At 51.8% G+C, this 21,273-nt stretch overlaps 1 protein-coding gene across 1 annotated transcript in view; it reads right to left on the reverse strand.

Moving 5' to 3' along the window:
* Positions 1–5,111: 5,111 nt before the first annotated feature.
* Positions 5,112–21,273, reverse strand: part of ARHGEF37 (Rho guanine nucleotide exchange factor 37) — a 45,522-nt gene continuing 29,360 nt past the window's right edge. The window contains exons 6-13 of the mRNA XM_045551401.1: positions 20,691–20,821; positions 19,917–20,021; positions 18,037–18,147; positions 17,025–17,354; positions 15,316–15,444; positions 12,302–12,497; positions 10,693–10,850; positions 5,112–8,051 (exon numbers count right to left, since the gene is read on the reverse strand). Of these exons, the coding sequence (XP_045407357.1) occupies positions 7,842–8,051; positions 10,693–10,850; positions 12,302–12,497; positions 15,316–15,444; positions 17,025–17,354; positions 18,037–18,147; positions 19,917–20,021; positions 20,691–20,821 (1,370 nt within the window). The 3' untranslated portion in view covers positions 5,112–7,841. The remainder of the gene's footprint in view (positions 8,052–10,692; positions 10,851–12,301; positions 12,498–15,315; positions 15,445–17,024; positions 17,355–18,036; positions 18,148–19,916; positions 20,022–20,690; positions 20,822–21,273) is intronic.

Consider the following 21,273-nt stretch of genomic DNA (forward strand, 5'->3'; position numbering starts at 1 on the left):
TTGTGAGGTAATGGCAAAAAGGAATCGTGTATCCACAGCGCCTGGCTCAGAGCCTGGCATGCAGAAACGCTCAAGAAATGCTGACTATTATTTTTATGCAAAAGCGGAATTTATTGGTGCCTGTAAACAAACTACAGAAAAGACAGGAGGTGGAGCTGAGCTCGGGTCACTGAGCTCTGGGACTTAAACACTGTCGGAGGTGTCTGCTGGCCCAGCTGTGCCTCTCTCTTCTGTCTCTGTTCCTCTCATTCTATCTCTCACAATCGTTCTCCCTGTCTGTCTCACTCTCTGTCTTGTTCTCTCTCTACGACTCTTGTTTTCTCTCTGTTTCTGTCTCTTGTTCTCTTGGTGTCACTTTTACTCATTCCCTCTCATTCTCTATTGCTGTCTCATTCTCTCTCTGTCACTTTGTCTTCCCTGTGTCCTCACTTTCCCTCCACTATGTCATCTTCTCTCTTCTCCTCTTCACATGCCAGCTTCATTCTCTTGGGCCCATGTCCCCAAGATGTGAGACCACGGGCTTCAAGTAGGGTGGCCGTAGGAAATACAGGGCACCTAGTAAAATCTGAATTTCAGATAAACAATGCATACTTTTTAAATATAAATATATCCCCCAAATTATTTGAATTTAGCATTGAATAAGAAGGATAAAGTCCCTACTTTTGAGGAGCTTACTTCCCAACAGGCCAGCCAATAAACAGATGATAAATAAACAGGATAATAAGGTGTGATCCATTCTGCAAGGAAAATAAGTTGGGGTGATACAGAGTGAGTGATGGGGGGTGGGGTGGGGAGGGCCAGAGGCCACCTGGAGTGAGTGGTTAGCAAAGATGTCACAGAGAAGCTGACGCGCTGAGACCTGCCTGAAAGAAAAAGCCAGCCATGGGCAGGTCTGGGGAACAGTATCCAGGGGAAGGGAATAGCCAGTGCAAAGGCCCTGACTCAGGAATGAGCTGAGAGTGATTGAGAAACAGAAAGAGAAAGCCAGTGTGGCCATGGTATAGTGACAAAGAGGAGGGTCGTACCAGGTGAGGGAGGACAGTGGGTAGGGCCATCATGCAGGGCCTTTTATGTCAGAGCAAGGAGTTTGGTGGGGTTGGTTTTTTAAAGATAGGGTCTTGCTCTATCGCCCAGGTTGGAGTGCAGTGGTGCTATCATAGCCCAATGCAGCCTCGAACTCCCAGGCTCAAGTGATCCTCCTCCTTCAGTCTTACAAACTGCTGGGATTACAGGTGTGAGCCACTGAGCCCAGCCAGGTTTCATTCAGTTTTAAGCAGAGAAGTGACATTATCTATTTTACTTTTTCAAAAAACTCACTCTGACTACTCTGGAGAGTGGGTTGTGGGTGAAGGACACAGTGGGAACAGAGACTGTCAAGAGGCTACTGCAGGAGTCCAGATGAGAGATGACGGTGAAGGTAGTGGAGAGGGTGCAGGTGGAGGAGAAGTGGGTGATTCAGGGAGGTTTTAGAGGTGAAATTGAAAGATTGAATGTGAAGGGCTGTGAAGAAGAGAGGAATTACAGATGAGTCCCAGGTTTTTTGCATAAATAAATGAGTGGCTGAGGGAACCATTTACCCATTTACCAAGAGGGGAAGACTGTGGGGAAAGTGGCTTTGGGGTCATGGTTGCAGGTTAGGTATTTGTTGACGTTGTACCTTACAGGGGGCTAAAGAAGTGTGATGGAATTTGGGGGGAGGAAATGATAGAATTCAAAATCAGGCCAGGAACAATGGCTCATGCCTATAATCCTAGCACTTTGGGAGGCTGAAGTGGGATGATCGCTTGAGACCAGGAGTTCGAGACCAGCCTGAGCAAGAGCGAGACCCTGTCTCTACAAAAAATAAAAAAATTAGCCAGGCGTGGTGGCTGGTGCGCACCTGTAGTCCCAGCTACTCAAGAGGCTGAGGCAGGAAGATCGCTTGAGCCCAGGAGTTTGAGGTTGCAGTGAGCTATGATGATACCATTGCATTCCAGCTTGGGTAACAGAGCAAGACCCTGTCTCAAAAAAAAAAAAAAAAGCCCACACAAAAAAACCAAAATCAATACCCAATTTTATTTAAAATAACGTATTACACGCACATTGTAATGTATTAAGAAAAATGAAATGCATACCTTTACAACACAAACTACAGACAGTAAATCTGGACAAAGTGTTTTTGGTTGGTAGCTGTGATTCTCATCATGGGCATGGGGGACACATGGCTCCCAAGGGGAGTGCCACACCCTGGAGTCTCTGCCTGAGAGGTATCTCGGGGGTGTGGGGTGTGAAGGGGAAGGGGATGGATGTTTAGATTTTTCTAGTTGTATGTGTCTGTGTGTGTGTGTGTGTGTGTGTGTGTGCATTCGAGATTGTGTTGGTATTTTTATTTTACGGTTGCTGTTCTGACCCATGTCTTTTTTTGGTGGGGGAAAGGTAAGAAAATTTTGAAATAAAAACATTTAGAAGTCTTAAAAAAAAATCAAAACACAAAAAAGTAGGGGGAAGGTATACTCAACACACACCGGCCAATCAGCAGCTGCTCCATCAGCAGGTTGGGACAGCGTCTAGAGCCCCAAGCAATTCAAGATGGCCAACTCCGATCACTAGAGAGTATCTGAGGACATGGTCACAGCTACATTCCCAGAGGAACAACCTTTGGGCTCTTAAGACATCTACTTGCTTTCAGTTTGGAAAGAGCTCATGCAGTGATGGGGTATTTTCAGAGCTGCAGGCGGGGAAGGGTCGGGGACACGGGCGTTGGGAAAGGCTGCAGGCAGAGCAAGTGTTAGCCGGGGGTCACTGCCTGCAAAGCTTGGAAGGGACACTGGGGAGGGAGTGGGAGGGAACAAAATTGGCTTGTGTGACCAAGGCTCAAGTCGTTATTAAGCACTTACGTGTACCAGATACAGTGCCAAATGCTGCCATACTTTATCCCATTTCAACATCCCAACAACCCTTTGAGGTGGGACTATTTTCTGGTTTACCCACAAAGAGGAAAGTGAGGTTTTAGCAAGATTAAGTAACTTGTTTCAGCGAGGCCACACAGCTGGTAAGTGTGGGGATGGGATTTGAACTCAGGCCCGTTGCTGGGAAGTCAGGCTCCCGGCACCACCACCGCTCTGGCTCCAGACCCTCTCCAAGCCCAGCCACACCTGGCTCCCTAGACCACCCTGTCCTCAGGTGAGCTCAATATACAGTCCCCTGTGCTGATAGCTGGACCCTAGCCTTGTGCCCAGTTCTCATTTCTGCCTCCTACTGTGATCTCTGTGTCTTTAACGGGCCTGATGAGCCAGGTGCTTGGCTACGTGATTTTACATCAGTATCTCATTTAATCACCGAAGAACCTTTTGAGAAAGGTACTTCGAGGCTCCTCGCTGGTGGGTCAGAAAAGATGACCAATGATCTAATAAAAGCTTGAACACAACAACAATAGCAAAAAGAAACAATGCTTCTTAGGGATCTAAGGAGGGGAGATTAATGTTTGATGAAGTAATGAGGAAAGTGAGGACACATGAAGGCATTTTGCAGGAACTATAAAGACATGATACGAATTCTTCAGGGAAAATTCTCTACCCGGAACAGTCCACCCACTCTCAGGCAGAAGATGCAGAGGGTACCTGTCGTGGACCACATAATCTCCACACAGAAGATTTTACATCAAAAAATAAATAAAAACAAACAAATAAGCAAAAACTCTGGCTCCTCTTGAAAAATCCGTATTCTGGCACCGGTGGGCTCTCATTCTGCAGCGCCAGCAGCTGATTGGAGCCACGAAGCTGCAGCTCGTGAGGGTGAGTGTGCAGTCTCCGCTCCAACACAGTCCCCGCCACTCCCTAATGTCTTTCACCTGGACTCTCCTCTCATTCACACCACCTGCCATTACCCCAAAGGTGCTTGGAAGAGCCCTACTGCCTCCTGGTGGCCACAGTTCACACTTTCCGTCGGTACACAGCAGGGACGCTTGATATTCCATCAGGCACAGCAGTGACACGTCCACCGCATTCACCCTGATCGTCTCATTTCGTCCTCTTACCAACCCTGTGAGAACATTTTGTTCCCTGTTGTACCCATTTTACAAATGAGAAATTACTGAAAACAAATAACAAGGTTAAGTGAGTGGTTTTTTTCAGGATCCCAGCCAAGTGCCTGCCCCACCTCCTCTGGGAAACTGCCCCTGCCCACCTCGGCCTTCCCAGATCTCCCCCTTGTCAGAGCACCCGCAAGCCTGGCCCATAAGCACCCCCCTGGGGTGGAGGACATCCTTGCTCATAGACCAGACAACTGCTTGATGCTTGTACCCTCCAGCCAGCTGGGGACTCCTTGAAGGCAGGGCTTTGCTGTCCCCATGCTCTCTCGGATGTTCTGAGCAACGTGTGTTGAACATCTATTACTCCAGCCATGTGGCAGAGGCTCAGGGAGACTTCAGGATGAATCAAAGCTTCCTACCTTCACAGAGCACGCAGTCCCCTGTGGGCACAAGAGGCACGCAGCCAGAGCCTGGTGAGCTCCTAAAATAACCCCCAGAGCATGCCACTCCTCCACCTCAAACCCTTTAGTGGCCCCCACAGCCTTCAGAATAAAAACCCAAGGCTACTCACTGTGCTGAGCTCTCTACTGTGCCTGCTAACACACCCATACAGGCCCTGCATTTTGGCTCTACAGCATCTCAGTTCCCTGACACGCCACACTTGTCACCTCTGGGCCTCTGCATGTGCCCGCTCTGCCAGCTTCACCTAATCCCAGCTACCCTCAGCTTGGATATCACTTCTTCCAGGAAGCCTTCCTTGGCCACCAAGTCTGACTCAGAGGCAGGCCCCACCCCTGGGCCGGCATGGCACCTGCTACTGCCGCATCCTGACACTTACACCACATGTAAGTGACTGCTGACTTGTCTGTCTCCCTCACCAGACTGTGGGCTCTGGGAGGACAGGGCCTCCTCTGTCTGACTTGTTCCTGCGTTCTCAGCAGCTCAGCCCAGCTCCTGGAGGCATGAAGGGTGTGCGTACTTGTTAAATGAACACCGGAGTGAACAAGGTGCCACTTTGATATACAGCAAGTGACCAGAAAACCAGTGACATGCTGGGGCATCTCACTACCCAACAGTTAGAGTCACACGAATGCCAGTGACATTTACATCTTTGAAATCTTTTATTTCCAGCAGTTCACATCAGTTCCTCACTGAGCCAGGGCTCATCATATTAACCAAGAATTCATTTGTTTTTCTTTTGATATTGCAATCTTGTCCTCATATAGAAAACTGAGTTGGGGGCCAAAGGGTTTAAGAGTTCTCACTCCATCGCAGGAAGCAAGGGGTCCCCTTGCGAATCAGTCTTCCACTCCTGCAAGTCTTGTTCAGTTCACAGGCAAATATCTGAGCAAGTTTAGTACGTGGCAGCCCAACAGTGAAATCAGTAAGACACAGTACAATGGTTCTAGGCATTCGGAGGGTGAAAAGGCACATTATGCAGAGTCCCCTGGAGAAAATACAGACATTCTCCAACTTCTCAATATGCATTTTCCCACCCCTCAGTGACTTTTAATCTTATCCCCTGGTCTATGAGAAACCATAACCCATGTGCTACTGAATACGTTTTTATTTTCCCTTCATGAGACAGACTTGGTTCCAAGTATGTTTCATTTTCCTCCCTTATGCCTACGAGACATCCAATTTTGTTCAGGTCCCTTTTAATGGCACTTAATAAATATACATTCTGGGACCTGACAGAACAGGCTGTTCCATTTCAAACTGCCTCTGAAGCTGCCTGTTTGAAACAGCTAGTGCAAAGCTCTGCTAGGCACATGCTAGGTGAGAGTTCACGGCCACCTCTGACCCCAGCTCTACCTGTCCACCACTGTGTTTCTAGGGCAGAGGTCTTCAACCCCCCTGGCTACACTTTAGAAGCACCTGGGCAGCTGTCTGCATTTCTGAGGTCCGAGCCAGATCCCAGGCCAATTTCATCAGCATCTCTGGGTGGGAGGGACCCTGGCTTTTGCCATAGTTGAGAGCTGCCAGGTAACTACAGCTGAGCAGCCACACTGAGAACCTCTGCGCCAGAAGCACACGACAGGCTCTCAGCAAGCATCTGCGGAGCCCACAGTGGATTTCCTATTTTATTATCTGTTCCCCTATGCTTCTATTTTTATCAGAAATCTGAGCAGGAAAGAGAAAGGAAAATGAGTCAAGAGCTCCTATAAAATGAATTTGGTGCTGAGAAAGGGATCGTGGGGGCAGAGTTTCTCTCGTATTATGCAGAGTCTTCATGCTTTAACAAGCCCAGAGGAGGCACGTTACAGACTGTCTGACACAGACATGTATATATTTCTTAAAAGCTCTTCAAAAACCAGAGCACATAGCTTTAGGCACTATAGTTAGAACATAGAGGTGTTCCTGGAAATAAATCTAAACTGCCGCCTGTTTTATATACACCCTGACTTGGGTTGGTTCCAAACTGTGTACGTTGCGTAAAGACCACACTGGATTACCTTTGCCCCTTTCTGTGAGTCTCACAATTTATCTTCGCCCAAAGCAACAGCCCAGAGGTGACGATCCCGCAGCGACTGCACCCAGCATGGCCCCGTTGCGCCAGTCTTCCTTGCAAATAGGGACAGTCTTTGAGGGCCTCCAACTTCCAGGTTCTGGAAAGGGATGACTCACTTACCCAGTTTAAGAGACGGCTAACTAGAAAGCAGTATTGAGAGGGACTCCGAGGTAGATCCTGGGTTATAGGAAGGGACGCCATGTTGATTAGCAACGTGTGCTGCCTGGGACACAGGCGTGGGGAGTGGCCGCGTGGACGCTTCCGCTTGCCAGTCCTGCCAGCTGATGGCTGGGGCCATCCTGACACAACGACAGCATTTACATTCGTATCACGGTTCAGAGTTTACAAGGAGCCTCCCCACGGTTGGCTTCACATCATTCTCGACGCAACCTGCGAGGTAGGGCTTTCTGGATGGGAAAACTGAGGTTGTGCCCTGTGTCTAAGGTCCCACAGCCAACTGGCATCACATCTGCCACTGCCTCTTGGCCCTCAGAGGCACTCTGAACCCACTGGGGGCTGCCCCTGGTGCCCCTTCTAGCCAGAAACAGGAAACAAGCCATTGCCTAACCTCCCCACCCACCAGGCCTTTACTACTTCATAGTTTCCTCTATGATTTGCATACCCCTTTGTCCCTGGTGCAGGGAAAACAGCCAACAGCCTCACACACCCTCCTTAACACACCGTCAAAATCCCCTCTTCCTTGGAACAGCTTCTGAATTTGCCTACACATATTCCAGAACTGTGACTTGGTCACACCCATTCCCAGGCCCAGCCAGGAGTCTCCTGGGAACCTCTCCACTGAGTCGCACACGCCATGGCTTCCCTGCGGGAGAGGGCTGCCAGCGCTTCACTGCCCGCGGGAACTCAGCTCCCAGCACGGAGAAATCAAAGCCGACTGGTAGTCTGGGCTCTTCCCCCGACACCACTCGCGGCAAGTGAACTGCCCGGCCAGGCGGCCTGCAGCCACACAGCACACAGCTCATGTTCACATTCACCTGCTCCCACGGTCGGGCAGGCCCAGAGGGACGCACAGTATGTCTGGCCACAGCTGTGGCCTGCTGTCCAGGGCGCTGTGGCCCCGGGCTGGAATGGCTTCTTTGCGCAGACATAATGAGCCGTCCTGCCTGGCACCTTCTGTGTCCACCTACGCCAAGTGCTCTGCAAGTCCCCCCACCTCTTCTGGCTGCCTTCTGGGTGCCCTTCACCCACCTGGCCCACTCTTCCCTTCCACTCCCACCTTTTCTTTGCTTCTTTTCTGTCCAGGCTCACAGTCTCTGGGTGCCCCCATCCCTTGGCAATGTGGGCTCCACGGAGGGCACCCTAAGACGGCGGACTCCAGCCCCACGGAGCTGGGCTTGGGGCCCTGGCCAGGAAGCCGGAAGGCACGTATCCCCTCTGTCCGTTCACTTCCACCAGGCTCCACTCCGGGTTCCCCTTCTTGTCCTGGGCCTCCAGGACGGTCACAGGCTGGCCTGCCTGCAGGCTCACTTCATGGCTGCTTCTGGCCACAAAGGGGTAAGCTGCCACCACCTGAAACACACGGGAGTGACACAGGAATGGTCACGGTGGGCAGACAGACAAACTCAATCCGGAGAGGCTGTTTATCCTGTTCCTATCCCACCCGGCTCTGGTCCCCACTGCCGGGCATCACCTCCCAAGTCCACCCTTTGTGCTAAGGACAATGGCCACATCTGCCAGTACCACAGCTAATACTTGCTAGGTGACTGGCACTGTTCCAGCACTTTACTGGGTTTTGGTTTTTACAACAGTTTTATCCTTCTAATTACCTCATTTTTCAGATAAGGAAATTGAGGATCAGAGAAGTTAAGGAACTTATTCAAAATCACACAGCAGCGAAGCTAGGCCTGTCTGACCTCAGAACAGGGGTTCTTGATCCACTGCTGCAGCTGCCCACCCCTCTCCAGATCTAAGGGTTTCATCTGCCCGGGCTAGTTTCCCAGCTTGGAGTAGAGAGAGGAGTTTGGGTGACTTGGTTACTTTTTTAGGGACAAGCGCTGACTGGAGAGAAAAATTGGAGGGGAGGGCATTTATTAGGCTAATATTAAACTTCTCTGGGCATCAGTTTCCTCATCTGCAAAATGGAAGTAATGATATCCTCCCCCTGGGTCACTGAAGGAAGTTAATGAATGAGGCATGCGTAGGGCTTCACACAGAGCCTGGTACACAGCAGGGGCTCAATAAATGCAGACTGCCTGCTTCTTTTTTTCTTCTTTCTTTTTAACACATTCCTGCTGGTACTGATGGCCAAGCCTCAGGAACATTAGCAGCGTGGCAGGATTAGGATGATCCCACGTGAGTCCCACAGAGCAGCGCAGGAACAACGAGGAAGCAGCTGATACGTCTGGGCAGATAAACAGCTGAACTTACGTGAACCCCTGGGTGGGGGGTTCCCTGAAACCCTACCCACACTGACCAGAGCTGGGCTGCAGGGGCAACCTCATTCCCTTCCTCAGAGGGGCTGAGGTGGGTGATCAGTGGGGTGGGGTCTTTGTGAGTCCGTTGCAGCCTGGTGCACTGCTTCTGGCTGCTGCAGGAGGATGCTGGCCTGAGAGCCTTCCGGTGGGCGTGGCACAAGCTACACACCAAGGCATCGCCAGACGTCCCTGCAGCCCGCTGCAGGCTCCCCCTGCGCCCTGGCCCGAGACATCCGTGTCTCTCCGCTGCAAGCCCTCTCTGTCCGATCCTTCCTGTTACTCGTGCCTGGCCTGGGACGCTCACCCTTGACTGCTGACGGTAACCATGGGAGCAGCCCCCTTTAGGGAGGTTCACAACATGTCCAGCCGGCTTTTCTATTGCATCCAGTCCCTACAACGACCCCACTGAGCTTCTTCCCCACGCAAGGATTCCGTCCCTGCAAAGCCAAACCCCTCAACAGCTTCCCTTTTTTTGTGGAAATATAATTCCCACATCGTAACATTCACCCTTTTGAAGTGTATAATCCAGCAGTTTTTAGTATATTCACAGATATGTGCAACCATCACCACTGTTTAATTCCAGAGCATTTTCATCACCCCAAGAAGAAACCTCATACCAGTCGGCAGTCACTCCCCATCCCCCTTCCCTGAACCCCTGCCAGCCTCTAAGCCACCTTCTGCCCCTGTGCGTTGGCCTCTTCTGGACATCCCTATAGGTGGGATCACACGGGATGTGGCCTTTGGTGTCTGTCTTCGCCCACTTAGCCCTAGTGTTCAAGGCTCACCCGTGCTGTGGCAGCCATCAGCACTCCATTCCTTTTTACGGCCGAGTAATATTCCATTGTATGGATAGACCTCACTGTGCTCATCCATTCATGCTGATGGACACTTGGGTTGCTCCTACTCTGGGGCTGTTATGAAGAATGCTGCTATGAACATGCACGTACACGTTCCCACTGTGTTTCAGAGAAACGCTGCCGCCTCAAGGCCACAAGGCTCATGGCCCGTCGCTGCCAGCCCCTCGAGCAGCCCATCACTCCCTCTTCCCTGGCCACACTTCCCTGACTTCATTCAGATCCTTACACGCCCCCTGCGCTCTCCTGTCACAGGGCCTTTGCACGTGCTGAGCATGCTTTCCAGAAAGCTCTTCCCATCTGTGCCCCAGTAAAGCCCCTTTATCCAATTAATTCCTTCTCACCTTTCCTGGCTGAGAAAAAGCATCATTCTTCTCAGCAAAACCTTTCCTGGACCTCTCCACACCTAGGGCTCTGGTAGTTATCTCTGCTGTTAACTTCACAGTTATTCAGGCAGTTATTTTATTAATCACTGTTTTCTCCACCCCAGATCACAAGTCTGAGGAAGGCAAAGACCATGATTTGCTTTTGTTCATCATTGTATCTCTCATCTAGTACAGTGCCTGGCAGGTACTGAATGAATGCATGAATGCATGGGTGAATGAATGAATGCATGAATGAATGAATGGGTGAACGAGTCCCGCTTGCCCTGCTGGTGGGGGACAAGGGGTTGGCTCTCTGGAGCTGCTGTGCAGGGTGGGAGGCCACTTTTTCCAGGTCCCACCCCCGGCCAGGACACAGGCAGGGACACTGATGGAGGCCCCAGCCTCACAGGGTGGCTCCTCCAGATGGGCGGGGCACAGATGTTGACAGAGGAGGAAAATCCAGGCCCCAGGGCAGGTGGCCAAGGGGAGGCAAGCCCCTAGCCCCTCCCAGACTCACCTGGGTCATGGTGGGGACAGAGAGCACTGGGGCCCGGGTGGGCTCTGGTGTTAGACGTCGGGAGTCCTCGTGCGGCCTCGCCTGCCCTCTGAGCTCCTCCTCACTGGGGACTGTGCGGTACGGCTGCAGTTTCCCAGCTGACACATACCCCCGTTGTCCTAGGGGACAAGCAGAAGGTTATGGGCTACAGGCCATCTTCCTGTCCCTTTCGGTGGTGGGGAAAGTCAGTGGCTGTGAATGCCTCCAACACAGCTCCTCAGCACCCAAGAGGACCAGAAAAGGTCATCTAGGAACTTCAGTCCCCTGTCCCTGCACACACGATCTCTAGCTTCTGCTTGCACACCCCCAGTGACAGGCGGCTCATTCCTTGCTTGGCAGCCCACTCCATTTGATCAGCTCTGACAGAGATAAAAAGTTCATCCTGGGACACCCCTCTGGTGGCCACCCAGAGCAAAGCCACTTCCTCTCCCTAGGACTGCCTTTCCCAGGAGGCAGAGAGTGCCTTTCTCCTTCCCAAGCAGCCCCAGAGCCTCCTCCTGTGGCAGCTACTCCAGTGCTGCTCCGGTTGCTGTCGTTACGCATGGCTATCACTTTCCGGGCTTGCTAGGTGCCAGCACCAGCACTTGATTACCCAGTCTTCACAGGTGGGTGTTGTCTGCATTTTACATTGAACCAGCCAAGCTCAGAGAAGCTCTATGACCTCCCAAGATCACACAGTAAAGTGGCAGAGTTGGAATCCAAACCCAGCCCTCTTGGCCCTGGGGCCTTGCTTAGTACCCATTCCCTTGTTCCCAGCTTACATCATGAAAGTGCTGTTTCCTGATGGCTGTCTGATTTGTACCACCTTCTTGAGTTTTTTCATTGACTCACTTTTTAAAATTTGGTCTTGTACTATACAATTATACGATTTTAATCATGGGCTTGTGGACTAGTTATATATTTTTCTAAGATATGTTAAAATACTTAAGTAACAATTATCATAAACTGTCTGAAGGGGGAAACCTATCTGTGGATCCCCCCACAATAATCCTGTGCGACTCTCATCTGGGGGGGCACATGCCCCTCTTTGGAAGATGCTCTGCTGGGCCGTCTTTTCCTGGGTTCGTGGTGCCACTTGCCTCCAGCCTGGTTACGCTGGGGCACCCAGACCTGGGCCGCACACCCCAAGGCCACGGCCAGTAGAGAGGAGGCAGGATAATCACTTCCCTCATTCCAGATGTCAGACTTCTGTCCTGTGGCCGGGATCTGAGCCCTCCTCTGTGCGTATCCCCCTCTCGCAGGGGGTGCTGGGTTCTCTCCATCTATCTCTGTCCACCTTGATAGCCCCTGGGGCAGGTCCTCATCTAATGACCACGGCACCCAGCACACAGTAGGTGCTTGCTGATGGACCTTGCAATGAAAGACTGAATTCCTCCTGTTGGTGTTTCATGCTCCACTGAGTCACCCTAAGCTGACTGGGTCCCGAGCCCTGCATTTGTCACCTGTGCTGGTTCCCATCCTGGCTTTGCACAGCCAGAATTTGGTCCACAAGGGGGCCCATGTCTCCCCCCTGGCTTCTGTGGGGTGGCTCTCCCAGACAGAGAGGAAGGGCCCGCAAAGGCCCACGTACCCCCTGTGTCCACCAGCCAGCGGCCGCTGTTGCCTTTGGTGTCCTTGTTTTGCAGGAGGGCCACGATTTGGCCCCGCCGCAGAGTCAGGTCCAGAGTCCCAGTCCCACTGATGTTGCTTGTCACCTGATACAGCTTCCCGGGGCCATACCTGCTCAGGAGAGCCTGCGCCTGGCGTTCAGACCCTGGACGGGGCGGCTGGGGAGAGGAGGGCAGAGACACACACAGGTGCTTGAATAAACGTGTCAAAGCCCACATGCTGAGAGCCAGGAGCACTGGGCCCGATCCCACCTGCACCCCCTCGAGGGCCCGTCCCCATCAGGGCAATAGTGCCCTCTCTAGTAGGTGGCTGGCTCTTAGTATCCAATGGCATTTCAGAAGACACTTCTAACTCCGGGAATTCTCAAAAATTCAAATGTAAGCTCTGAAATTTCTCAGTTATAGAACTCCTTGGACTGAGCCCTTATTTCTACCCATACATCAAGCTAAGTCATCCCCCAGGAAAATGCCTCATACAGGTCTTCAAGCCCATGAGACTGTGAGCCTCACGTGGGCACCAGGCCCTACTCAAGTGGCATCTTAAATAGCCAGCCCAGGGCCAGAAGGAGCGGACGTTATCTTTCATCTCGTGAGTTTTCAGTCCACAAGTATTTGCGGAGCATCTACCACTGCCGGAAGCCTTGTGAACAGTGGGGCAGAAACACAGGGACAGTTTTGCCCAGAGGGAAAGTGCCATCTAGCTGGGGGGAGTGATGCAAAGGTACTTTCAGCTCATCCAAAAAATCTCCTGGCATTTCCTGTTTTTCCATTCCATGACACTGCCTCCAGCAAAAGCATCAACAAGAAGAGACTCAGGGGTGGTTGTCCCCTTTCTGTAAAACCAATCACAAACTAAATATGCTAAATATATATTTACTGTTTTCTCCCCCCAACACGTGTGCATATACATTCACTATGTTCTTCATGGGGGTAGGTGTTGGTGTGAGGAGGTAGCAGAGGTGCCCTCCAGGGACATTTGGGCACAGACAGCCATGTCCCCACCCCAATGGGGATGTTGAGTCAGGATTAAGAACCAGGAGAGCTCAGTGTTTCGGAGCAGGTCCTTAAAGGGAATTGTTTTCAGAACAGGGGTGCTGGGGTTGTTTCCTTCAGAGAGTGGCGTGGCCACCACAGGCCTCCGTCCTCCAGCCCGGCCAGCCCCACCTGCGTGGAGAACAGCAGTGCCCCTGGGGTGCCCTGGGAAGGGCACACAGTGACATCGCCAGGACTGCTCCTGTCCTGGGGGCACCTCACTCCTGCCGGGTTCTGTGCCCTCTGTCAAATACGGCAGGAATTCCTGGGAGGTTTGTGCGTGGGGAGCGGTGGGAGGCTGGGAAAGGGGTGTCTTCCCACCGGTGGGCAACACACACTGGGATTACGGATGCTTCCGTGGGTTTCTTCCTTCTTGTCTTTCTGTGTCTTGTAACTATTCTACAGTAAGTATGCATTGCTTTCCCAGTTTAAAAAATGTTATTTTAACTTGTTTTAAGTGGGAAGAGAGAGGAGTTTCCCACGATGCACCCAAGAGGCTGCTCTGTTCTTCACTGTCTGCACCCTTGCCCTGCGACACAGGGCCCAGGCACCCCCAGGAGAACGCTGCTGGGCGCAGCTCTCGGTGGTGGTTTAGGAGGTGGGGACAGCTGTGGCCTGGGAGGAGTCAGCCTCCCAAATGCAGCGACATTAGTCCCTGATGGTCTTTGATATTCTCTGCACCTTGGCCAGGTGTGAAGCCCACCTGTGTCTGCTCCACTGGGCTCCTTCTCGTTTCTCCGTGTTCCTGGGGCCCCCTTCTCCCTCTGGGGAACATTGGGGCTGTCTCCCCACCCTTCATTTCACATCTCAAATCCCAAATCTGGCCGAGTCTGGGAGCACTTTCTCCCTAGAGATGCTTCAGTTACTTTAAGACACAGACTACCTGGGTGTACTCTGCATGTGACTGGAAGATGTTTGTCCTTATATTATAGGGAATACTTTTTTTAAAAAAGTTAAAAAAAAATTTTAGAGACAGTTCTCATTCTGTCATCCAGGCAGGAGTGCAGTGGCACAATCATAGCTCACTGTAACCTCAAATTCCTGGGCTCAAGCGATCCTCCCACCTCAGCCACCCAAAGTGCTGGGATTATAGGCATGAGTCATTGCACTCGGCCTAGAGGAAAATACTTATAAAGCAAACAAACAAGCATTTGGCCAGCCAGAGACTGTAAACCATCAGGCAGCTGAAACAGTGTCTTTTGCAATCAAAAAATACCATAGCAAAAACTGGAATCTGAATGACTTCTTATTCAAACATTTTATTCATCTTGAATGCTGGTATTGAAGCTAGTATTAGAAGTTGGGGAGGGAAGAGGATACATTTTGACAACAAATCTGAAGAAGTTCCAGGTTTTTGGATATTAATCCTCCTTGCCCATTATTGTATCTAATTTTACTTAATATTAAAATATTTGGGGGCCAAGTGTGGTGGCTCACACCTGTAATCCCAGCACTTTGGGAAGCCGAGACAGGAGGATCGCTTGAAGCCAGGAGCTTGATACCAGCCTGGGCAATATAGCAAGACCTCATCTCTACAAAAAATTCAAAAACTAGCCAGGCATGGCAGCCTGTACCTTTAGTCCCAACTACTTGGGAGGCTGAGGCAGAAGGATCATTTGAGCCCAGGAGTTGGAGGTTGCAGTGAGTTATGATGATGCCACTGCACTCCAGCCTGGGTGACAGTGAGACTGTCTCAGAAAAAAGTGTGGGTTTTCTTATTCTTGACCCAAGAGTTCTGTGCTGCTCTTCTGCTTACTGGCCATGCGCAACGTGTGTGCATGTGGGTGTATGTTCCCCAGCTCCTGCAGGCGCACAGAGAATGGAGAGAGAGGAAGAGAAAACATTTCCATGGGTAACAGAAAACATAGGGGAAAGGAAAGATTGAGCCTCACCCACGGACAGGTGAAGAACTGACAGTCTTTATCGGGGAGGGAGGAACACTTACCTGCGTGGTGGGAGGTGGCGGCACTTTCTCGAAGGTCTCTTGAAAGGAGCGGAGCTGGTTACTGGTCTGGCCTAGCTCGTCTTCCACCAGCTTCCCGAAGGCCGGCTCAGAGAGATGGTGGTGGGGCAGCTAGGTGGCGACAGGCACTGTCAAGAGAGCCCTCTTTGGGAGAGAGAGGACAGGGAGACCTGGCTGCCCACGCTCTAGCCCCTGGTGTGTTCAGATGCACCTTTTTGTCATGGTCAGCTATTGCTTTGTTTGCCTCCTGGCCCACTTTCCTTTAAGAAAGTATCCCTCTATGAGGGTCCAGCAGCATTGCCCACCATGGTGCCAGAGCTACAAGACTGGTGGTCAGGGCTCCTTCCTCCCGCCTACAGTGATGGGTCCAAGGGATGGACAAGGGACTGAGCAAGGCCAGCTGGAATCCTCCATCAGACTTAGCGTGTGAAGGCTGGGAATGAGGGGGTTGCTCTTCCTTTGGACTATGGGATGTGAAGGTAGATGCCTGGAGTTGTCCGTAGTCATCTCTGCCACCTGCCTGAGAATAAAGCCAACCCAAGGCAGGAAAAACCCACAGTCCCAGCCCTCGGGAATCCTGAGAGCTTTGTTGAGAGACTCATTCATCTGTCACCTATTTGGGAAGCTCCTACTATACAGCCAGACACCAGGAAAGGCCCGGGGGATGAAAGGGGGATTCCAGGAAAGGAAGGGCCTATGCAAAGGGAACACGGCCATGTGCTGCAGGGGAGGGCTGCAGGCGTGGAGTGGGGCTGTGGGTGGGAGAGGTGACAGGTAAGGAAGGCAAATCTCAGAGGAATTTTCATGTGAAGAATTGGAGGGGGAAAGCCTAGCTGGGGACTGTGAAACACAGGATGCAGCATGTGGCATGAAGAGTACTGAAATTGCTCCCAAGGTCGGAACCAGGAGCCACTCAGCTCTGATGTTGACATTAGAGAGCAAGATCTGGAAGCAGCTGGGCATTCTTTCCTGTATCAACTCGTCTTCAAATTCCAAAATCCACATTTGCATTTGGAGGTCTGTCCAAACCTCTTTGGAACCTAGTAATGCTATCAGCCGACAGCTCCTTTTACAGGCTCTTGAACATCGTGGTTCAGAGCCCAGGCTCTAGAGTTGAACTGAGAAAGTTCAAAGCTTGCTATTAGCTGTGTAGCCTTAGGCAAGCTACTTAACCTCTCTGTGCCTTGGCTTCTTTATTTTTGAAATGAAGATAATAATAATTCCTACTCTGTAGGGTTGCTGTGACGATAAAATGAGACAACGCATGGAAAGTGCTCCAAACATGTATACAATGTGGACTCATGAGAAGTAGCTGCTAGAAGTAGTAATAGTAGTAGTAACACCGGCTTGAGACATTTACTCTTTACTGTGTAGAGGGACCTTCTGTCTCTGTCACCAACTTCCAATACACTCCAGGGACTGATCACAAGTTCTATTCTGTTCCCAGCAAAACAACTTCTGCTTCTGAGTCTCAGTCGGATCATTGCTTTCATGGTCTGACTCCAGTAGTGGAGGCAGAATAGGCAAGAGAGAGAGATCTAGAAGGTCTCCACTGCCTCCTCCTAAGTGCTGATGGCTTGTTTGGAAGGTTCCACCTCCCTCCCTCCCAGCCCCTGCAAACAGCTGGCTGAAGGGACTGCAAGGCCTGGCCCGGCTATTCCCCGGAGGCACCCCAGTCCCGGCGGCCTTACCTGGGCCATGCTGCCCTCTGCCCTCTGCAGCACTTGCTTTGCGAGATCCCTCTGGAGGGACACGAACGTGCGCAGGATCTGGCCCAGCCACCGCATGACCAGCTCGTTAAACTGCGGGAGCTCGGCCACCAGCAGGGAGTTGAGCGCCTGGTACGTGTGCCGAGTGGCCTCCTCCTCGTAGGTCATGCTGCCCACCTCCAGCAGCTTCTCTTCCACCCGCTCAAAGTCCAGGAGTTTGTCCAGACGCTTCTTGATTAGGTTCCGAGGGCCGACGAGGGCTCTGGCCAGGCTGCACAGCGGCCGCCACACCAGGCCTTCCAGCCGCTGCCTCTGCAGGGAGGGATGAGCTTGGGAGTTGGGAAAGGAGGGGCAGAGGGCAGGGGCTGGGAGAAGGGGATCCGGAGGCAGGAGGGCCTGGATTCCAGTCCCACCTCCATCAACTAGCTGTGGCCTTTGGCATGTTACCTAAGTTCTCTGGGCCTCAATCTGACCATCTGAAAAATGGGGACAAGGCAAGTAATGAGCTTAACAGAGTGCCTGGCAGGGACTGGCCTTCAGTACATGTCACTTCTTAGTATCATCACCATGTAAAGATCTTGAAAAAGATTTTGTCCACAGTGGTGGTCAAGAACGCAGTCTTTGTGCTCAGATTGAAGCTTGCCCCTGACCATCTGTATAGATAACCCCAGAGGTTGCCCTCGCTGAGCCTCAGCTCCCATCTGCAGAATGGGGCTATTAATAGCATCTACCCCCAACGCCATGCCATGAGGATTAAATGAGGCAAAGCAAGTAAAGGGCCTAGCACAGTGCCTGCAGACAGGGAGGCTCACTAAACATCAGCCGGGCTGTTTTTATCAGGAAAACGCACTAATAATAATCTCTATGCTCCTGACCACCCAGGTGGTTATGGATGTGACAGTTGTGTACAGTGCCTGACATGTAAACATTATTCTTGTAGGCTCTGCCACCTATAGAGCCTACCAGAAAGAAAGGAGAAAGAAGTTCCACTCACAAACTTCAGGAAGGCATCGAGCTGAAGGTCTCTGGCCAGGTTGCAATATTGCACCACGGGCCCCCCGGGGATGTCCAGGTTGCATTCATGCGGCCTGCATCCGAGGAAAATCTGGAGCCAGGACCAAGGGGAGACATCCAATCATGGCCTGTCGCGGCCATCTTATGCCTGAATCCCCCTCCTCTGTACCTCCCAAAGAGGTTGTCCAGGCTCTCTACCCACCCCACCGCCGCCCCCATGACAGGAACACACACAGCCCCTTCTATCCTTGCACAACATGAATGATTAGAAAGTTCCTCCTTACACGGAGCCAATATCTTTCTCCCTATTCCAGCACTTCCTGAACTGCACACATTCGCATGTCACCTTTGTGATTTTTTTTGGCATGTCCATATTCCACATGTTCTATTAATACTTTTCTCTAAACCAACTAACCATTCCTATTTAAATGGATGCATTTTTTAAAAAAATCAAAACCACCTTGTGATGCTACCATAAAGGGAAAACCAGTAATAACTGTCATAGACAGGCATCTACAAATAATTGCTCTAAAAACAAAAAGATGTTCTTAAATTTTACTATCTGGCTATCATTGCCTGCTGAAGATCCCCAGCCTGAGACTCGTTCTGCATGTGTTAAAGACATACCAGCAAAGAGGCTTTTCCTAGACTCAGAGGATTAAAACATGGAATCCCTCTCTCACCGTGGGATTCTGTGTTAGCGCCGTATCTGTTGTGTAAGTCCTGCGTCTACGGAAATGCAGCTCTAATGCTTCCAAATATTCATCCTGCCCGGCAAAGCCAGATGTCCCTCTCCTGTCCCTCTGGTTTATCTCTCTCAAGGCCCAACACCCACTGGCCCTCCCCCCATTTCCATGGCGTGGCTGCATCCTCCTCCCCTTGGGCCCACTGTGCTATACCAGGGTCCTGCCACCCGGGGGGCCCAGGATGGAACATGAACAGGCAGCGGGATCGCCCCACACGGAGGAGCGTGGAACAGCGACCGCCTTCCTTTTACGTCCTTCCAATAATGCCACTCAAATCCCTTTATCCAAAGAGCCCATTATCATCTCTGACCCAGCCGGTTTGCGCAAATAGACGTGACTGGGAACAAAACCGCGTAACAGAGGCAGGGTGGATGGAATGAGTCACCACTGATGACGAGAGGAAGGGGGCATCTGGGCTTGAGGAAAGTGACACGCCGGAGGGCCATGCATACTGACAGCCCTGTGGGCTGAATTCAGTTTGTAGAGATATATTTTCTTGGGCCCGTTATAGCCCAAGAAAATCTTTATTGGAGTCGTTGCTCACATGGACACATCAGGAGATTTTGCCTAAAATTCTGAATTTCCAGGGTTTCTAAAAACTTAAAATCAGAAATACTGGCCACACTGGGGACACATTCCCACACAGCAGTGACCCCCCCAGAGCTGAGTACACGCTGCTCCTTTACACCTTATTCATTTATGCATTCATCCAGCCATTCAAATTCCAAATATTATTTTCTATTTAAATCTACTGAAAAAGCCTTAGAGACAACATTTGGCTTCTACTGCAGGGGATTGCCTGCTACCCGCACACTTCACTCAATAATATGACCTACCTGGCCCTGCAGGCACCTGAGTGTCTCCCTGCTCTAGGTGCTGGTCTGGCAGGGTCCCTCTGGAGGGCTCTAACACCAGTGAATTCTGACCCCGCCCGGTAGGAACCCCAGTGGGCTCAGAAGCTGCCCCCCGGGGGCTGAGGGGTGCTTGCCAGGTAACCTCATCGGTTCGGTTCCAGCAGCCGGTGCCTTTGCCAGCTATGGGCGGGGCCCCGCATGCCTCCTACACAGGGAACCCAGCCCAGACTTGTCCACCACGAACTCCGCAGGGTCCTCACCTCCAGATTATCCAGGTACGCAGCCACGTTGCTCCTCAGCTCAGTCACACACAGAGACACCCACTGGAACCTCTCTTCTAAGTCATCAAATTCCTTGTCTTCTGTCTGAAAGTAAAGTTATGAATGTGAAGGCTGGGAAGATCCACATGGGGGCAGTGTACACCAGCACCCGTGTCCCAAGTCCTCACTGGGGCCAACCTTTCCACTGGCCCACGATAGCCAGTTCTAACAGCCTCAGAGCTCGGTGGGACAGTCAGAAAGCAGGGTAGCTCAGTGGATTTGCACCCAGCTCATGGAATCAGACACACGAGCATGGGAGTCCTGGTTCCCTCGCTTCTCAGCTGTGTGACTCTGGGCAAGTGTTTTATCTGCTCTGAGCCTCTATTTTCTCTTCTGTAAAATGGCAATAATAAACACCTGCTTCATTGTGTGGATGAAATAATGCTTGGTTCAGAGTAAGCACTCAATCAGCCTGAGCTGCTACCAGTAGCTACTGGAGGCTGTTTCATTGCTCAGACCCAGAGACTAGCTCTCCTATTTGTGTCAAGAGGCCCAGAGAAAGAGTGGCCCGAAGGCTCAGTTGGGAAGCCCTGCACTGGCTCTGCAGAATCAGGTGCGGGGGCCAACTTTGCCTCCCCCTGGTCCCTCGCTCTCTCAGCCTCTGTTGCCTCACTTCTGAAAAGAGCCCAAGCTTCCTGTTCTACCCACGGCACAGGGTCTGGCCCCTTGGGAGTGCTTGGGGTGCGACTTTTCCTCCCCCAGGCCCTCGCTCACTCTGGGCACCAGCCCCGCCTCCTGCTTCAGCAGCTGACTCAGCCGGGTGGTCTTCTTGGAGAAGCTGTGTGTGTTGATGCGGGCCAGCCGCTCCCGGAGGCTCAGATGCTCCACCCTGGTGTACTTGGAGGCTGCACCGACAGAGAAGAGGGGAAGCCTGTGACCAAAGCTGACCTAGGAAAGCAAGTGTCACTGACATGCTGTGCAGGCACCTGCTTGGGCCCCCCGCTCCCTCGGGGTCACATCCGTGAGAACAGTGAGTTGTGCAGGGAAAGCGCGGTCCTCCGTCTGAGGTCTGAGCCCTGCCGGAAGAGCTTCCTGCCCGCTTGACTTCGGCAAGTCACTACTCCCTGGGGCCTCAGTTTCCTCATCTGTAAAATGAGGTGAGCAACCTCATAGGATTGCTGGGACGGTCATGTATTAGAGCAGGTCTGAGTGGACGTCCTAAAGAAGAAGGCAGTGAGGGGCCATTTGCCTGGGGTCCCTCGGCCAGGCCAGCCGGGAGCCACACTTCCCGCTCCTGACTCAGTGCTTGACCTGGACGGAGAAGCCAGTAGGGAGGAAATCCGAAGCTACCGAATGC

This window comes from Lemur catta, chromosome 5 (assembly GCF_020740605.2).
Source record: "Lemur catta isolate mLemCat1 chromosome 5, mLemCat1.pri, whole genome shotgun sequence".
Classification (NCBI taxonomy): Eukaryota; Metazoa; Chordata; class Mammalia; order Primates; family Lemuridae; genus Lemur; species Lemur catta.